General features: G+C 38.4%; 1 protein-coding gene across 1 annotated transcript; it reads right to left on the bottom strand.

The window, feature by feature from the left end:
- Positions 1–1642: 1642 nt before the first annotated feature.
- On the bottom strand, positions 1643–2578 carry LOC122900309 (olfactory receptor 2W3-like). Its single transcript, XM_044238880.1, has one exon. The coding sequence runs from the start codon at positions 2561–2563 to the stop codon at positions 1643–1645; it is 921 nt and encodes a 306-aa protein (XP_044094815.1). The 5' UTR covers positions 2564–2578.
- Between the last annotated feature and the right edge of the window lie 1110 nt (positions 2579–3688).

Genomic DNA, 3688 nt, shown 5'->3' with positions numbered 1-3688 from the left:
ATTTTTTAAATATAAGTGTAGTGGACATATGATGTGACATTAGTTTCAGATGTAGAATATAATGATTCAATTTATCTATATACATTGTGCTATGTTCACCGCAAGTGTAGCTACCTTCTGTCTCCATACAATGTTATGATATCATTTACTATATTTCCTATGCTGTGCCTTTCATCCCCATAATTTTAAAAAGAATAATATCTTGCCATTTGCAACAACATGGATGGACCTAGAGGTAAATGAAATATGCTGTGTGAAATGAATCAGACAGAGAAAGACAAATATTGCATGATTTCACTTAAATGTGGAATCTAAAAAACAAAGCAAAGGAACAAGCAAGCAAACCAGAAACGGATTCATAAATACAGACAACTGGTGGTTGCCAGAGGGGAGGGGGTGGGGGCATGGATGAAATAGATAAAGGGGATTAAGAAGGACAAGCTTTCAGTCATAAAATAAATGTCACAAAAATGGAAAGTATAGCATAGGGAATATAACCAGTAATATTATACTAATATCGTATGGGTGACTATGCATATAGTGAGAGCACTGAGTAGTGTCTAGGACTGGTGACTCCTTCCTTATGCTATACACCTGAAACTAATGTAACACTTTATATCAACTGTACTTCAGAATATTATAATAAAAACATGTAATACAGTAATAAAAAATTTTAGGTCCACTATTTTGTGGTCTCTTTGATTATAAATATGTTTCACCATGCCTCAGTTTCTAATCTGTCAATGAAAAGATCTAGAATGGATTTTTTTTTTCAAACTTAAATCCATGTTAAAACTACACAAGACATTTTTTCTTTCTTTTTTTTTTTTTTAGATTTTATTTATTTATTTGACAGAGAGAACAAGCAGGGGGGAATAGGAGAGGGAGAAGCAAGCTCCCCACTGAGCAGGGAGCCCAACGCAGAGCTCGGTTGCAGGATCCTGGGATCACAACCCGAGCTGAAAGCTGATGTTAACCAACTGAGCCACCCAGGTGCCCCCTACAACACACTTTTTCAACACAAATATTTCCAGACTTACTAAAATGAGAGCTTCGGTGGTTGGGACTTTAGGATCTATGTTCAAAACAAATGTCTGTCCAGATCACTTTAATATAGCTGATTGTGAAACAAAACAAAGCTCAAATAGTTTAAATATCATAGGCTGTGTTTAGGATAATGACTCCATCTTCTCCAGACAGTGAAATTTGAAGATATCAGAAGACAAAAAGTATTGTATTTTGGCACTCCGTTGGCTCAATTCCATGATAAAATGACAATTACACAAAGTACCAATGAGAAAAAAGATCATCTTATGATTTTATTTGGGCATAACTTCAGTCAGTCCACAATACTGAAGCATTGATTTATAGTTGTATTGGGTTTTAATTACATGTGACCAACTTGGAAAGGAGGAGGAAAGATTATTTGAAGGGTAGACATAAGATACTATCCAAATTAAAATTTATGTCTAACCTAGTTTATCATTAGCATCATTTTGGGGCTTTATAATACATATTGCCAGACTCCATTTTTATTGGGTAGGTTGGAAGATTTAAGTAAATTCTAAAATTACACTTCAAGAATTATTTATTTCTGGTAACTAAGTAAAATAAGCAGACTTTTGGAAAAGTTACAGTCACCTTACTTTCTGGACGCAAGCCTACTCAGGGCACCTTTTACATCCTTGTTTCTCAGTGTGTAGATGACAGGGTTCAACATGGGGGTCACCAAATTGTAGAAGAGGGTAAGGAATTTCCCTTGGTCCTGAGAAGAATTATTTCCTGGTTGCATATACATATAGATAATATTCCCATAAAACAGTGAGACCACAGTGAGGTGGGACCCACATGTGTTGAAAGCCTTCCTTCTTCCCGTGGCCGATTTCATGCTCAGCACTGCTAGGGCAATGTAGCTATAGGAGACGAGGATGAGCGCCAAGGGCACCAGGACAATCATTACTGACAAGATGAAAACTGTGCTCTCCACAGCCACAGTGTCCACACAGGCAATTTTTATCAGAGCTGGCATCTCACATAGGAAATGTTTCACCTTACATCTTCCACATCGTGGCAGCCTCATGGTTATTGGAGACATAGCCAAGGAGTTGAGGAGCCCGATACCCCAGGCCACAGACACCAGCTTCCAACAGAGCTGAGGGTACATAATGATGGAATAGTGGAGGGGCTTGCAGATTGCAGTGAAGCGGTCATAAGCCATGACTGCCAGGAGGACACATTCTGTGCCACCCAGACCCAGGAACATGAATAGCTGGATGGCACAACCTGTGTAACTGATGGTCTTGTCTGGGCCACCCAAGTTGAAAAGCAGCTGGGGGATGGAACTGGTGGTAAAACAGAGGTCTAGGAAGGACAGGTTAGTAAGGAAGAAGTACATGGGCGTGTGGAAGCAGGGGTCCAGGCGGGACACCAAGATAATGACAACATTGCCCACCAAGGTCACAAGATAGAAGATGAGAACAAATACAAAGAGGGTCTGCTCTAGCTGGGGTCTGTCTGAGAAACCCAACAAGATGAACCGGTCCTGGCAGCTCTGGTTGGTCATGACAATGGACCATCAATACAGTCCTACAAGGAAGCAGATAGAATCACAATGCACTTAGTGAAGTAGGCTAAGGGACTAAGACCAGAGTAATAGCAAGTGCAAATAATTAAGAAAGATTTCCGTATTCTGTGCAGATACAGATTGTATATTTTAGGAAGAATATCTCATTTTATTAGCTTCTTTTGTTTCTTTTTGGATACCAAAAAAAGTAGAGGTCACTAGAATTTTTGGAAAACAGACACCTATGAAAGATAGGAAAAGGATTTTCTAGAGGCAAGATGGCAGAAGGGTAGGGGACCTCATTTCACCTGGTCCCTTGAATTTAGCTAGATAACTATCAAATCATTCTGAACACCTGCATCAGGCTCTATGTTCAGCAGGGAGCCTGCTTCCTCTTCTCTTTCTGCCTGCCTCTCTGCCTACTTGTGATCTCTATCTGTCAAATAAATAAATAAAATCTTTAAAAAAATTTAGAAAAGTCTCAAATACACAAGCTAAACTTAAATAATCTGGAGAAAGAATAGCAAATAAAGCCTAAACCAAGAAGGAGAAGAAAAATAATTAAGATTAGAGCAGAAATCAATGAAATAGGAACCAGAACAGCAGTAGAACAGATCAAGGAAACTAGAAGCTGATTCTTTGAAAGAATTAGTAAGATTGATAAACCTCTAGCCAGACTTATCAAAAGAAAAGAGAAAGGACCCAAATTAATAAAATTATGAATGAAAGAGGAGAGATCACAACCAATACCAAAGAAATACAACCAATTTTAAGAACATATTATGAGCAACTATTGGCCAACAAATTAAGCAATTTGGAAGAAATGGATGTATTGCTGGAAACTTATAGACTACCAAAACTGAAACAGAAAGAAATAGAAAGCTTGAATAGACGCATAACTGGCAAGGAAACTGAAGCAGTAATCAAAAATTTCCCAGAGAACAAGAGGCCAGGACTAGTTGGATTCCCAGGGAAATTCTACCAAACATTTAAAGAAGAAATATTATGGCAAAAATTAACTAGACAGGAAACAACAAATGTTGATGAGGGTGTGGAAAAAGAGGAACGCTCTTACACCTTGGGAATGCAAGGTGGTGCAGCCACTCTGGAAAACAGTATGGAGTT

The sequence above is a fragment of the Neovison vison genome, chromosome 1 (genome assembly GCF_020171115.1).
Source record: "Neovison vison isolate M4711 chromosome 1, ASM_NN_V1, whole genome shotgun sequence".
Classification (NCBI taxonomy): domain Eukaryota; kingdom Metazoa; phylum Chordata; class Mammalia; order Carnivora; family Mustelidae; genus Neogale; species Neogale vison.
This window is presented reverse-complemented; position numbering and strand designations above follow the sequence as displayed.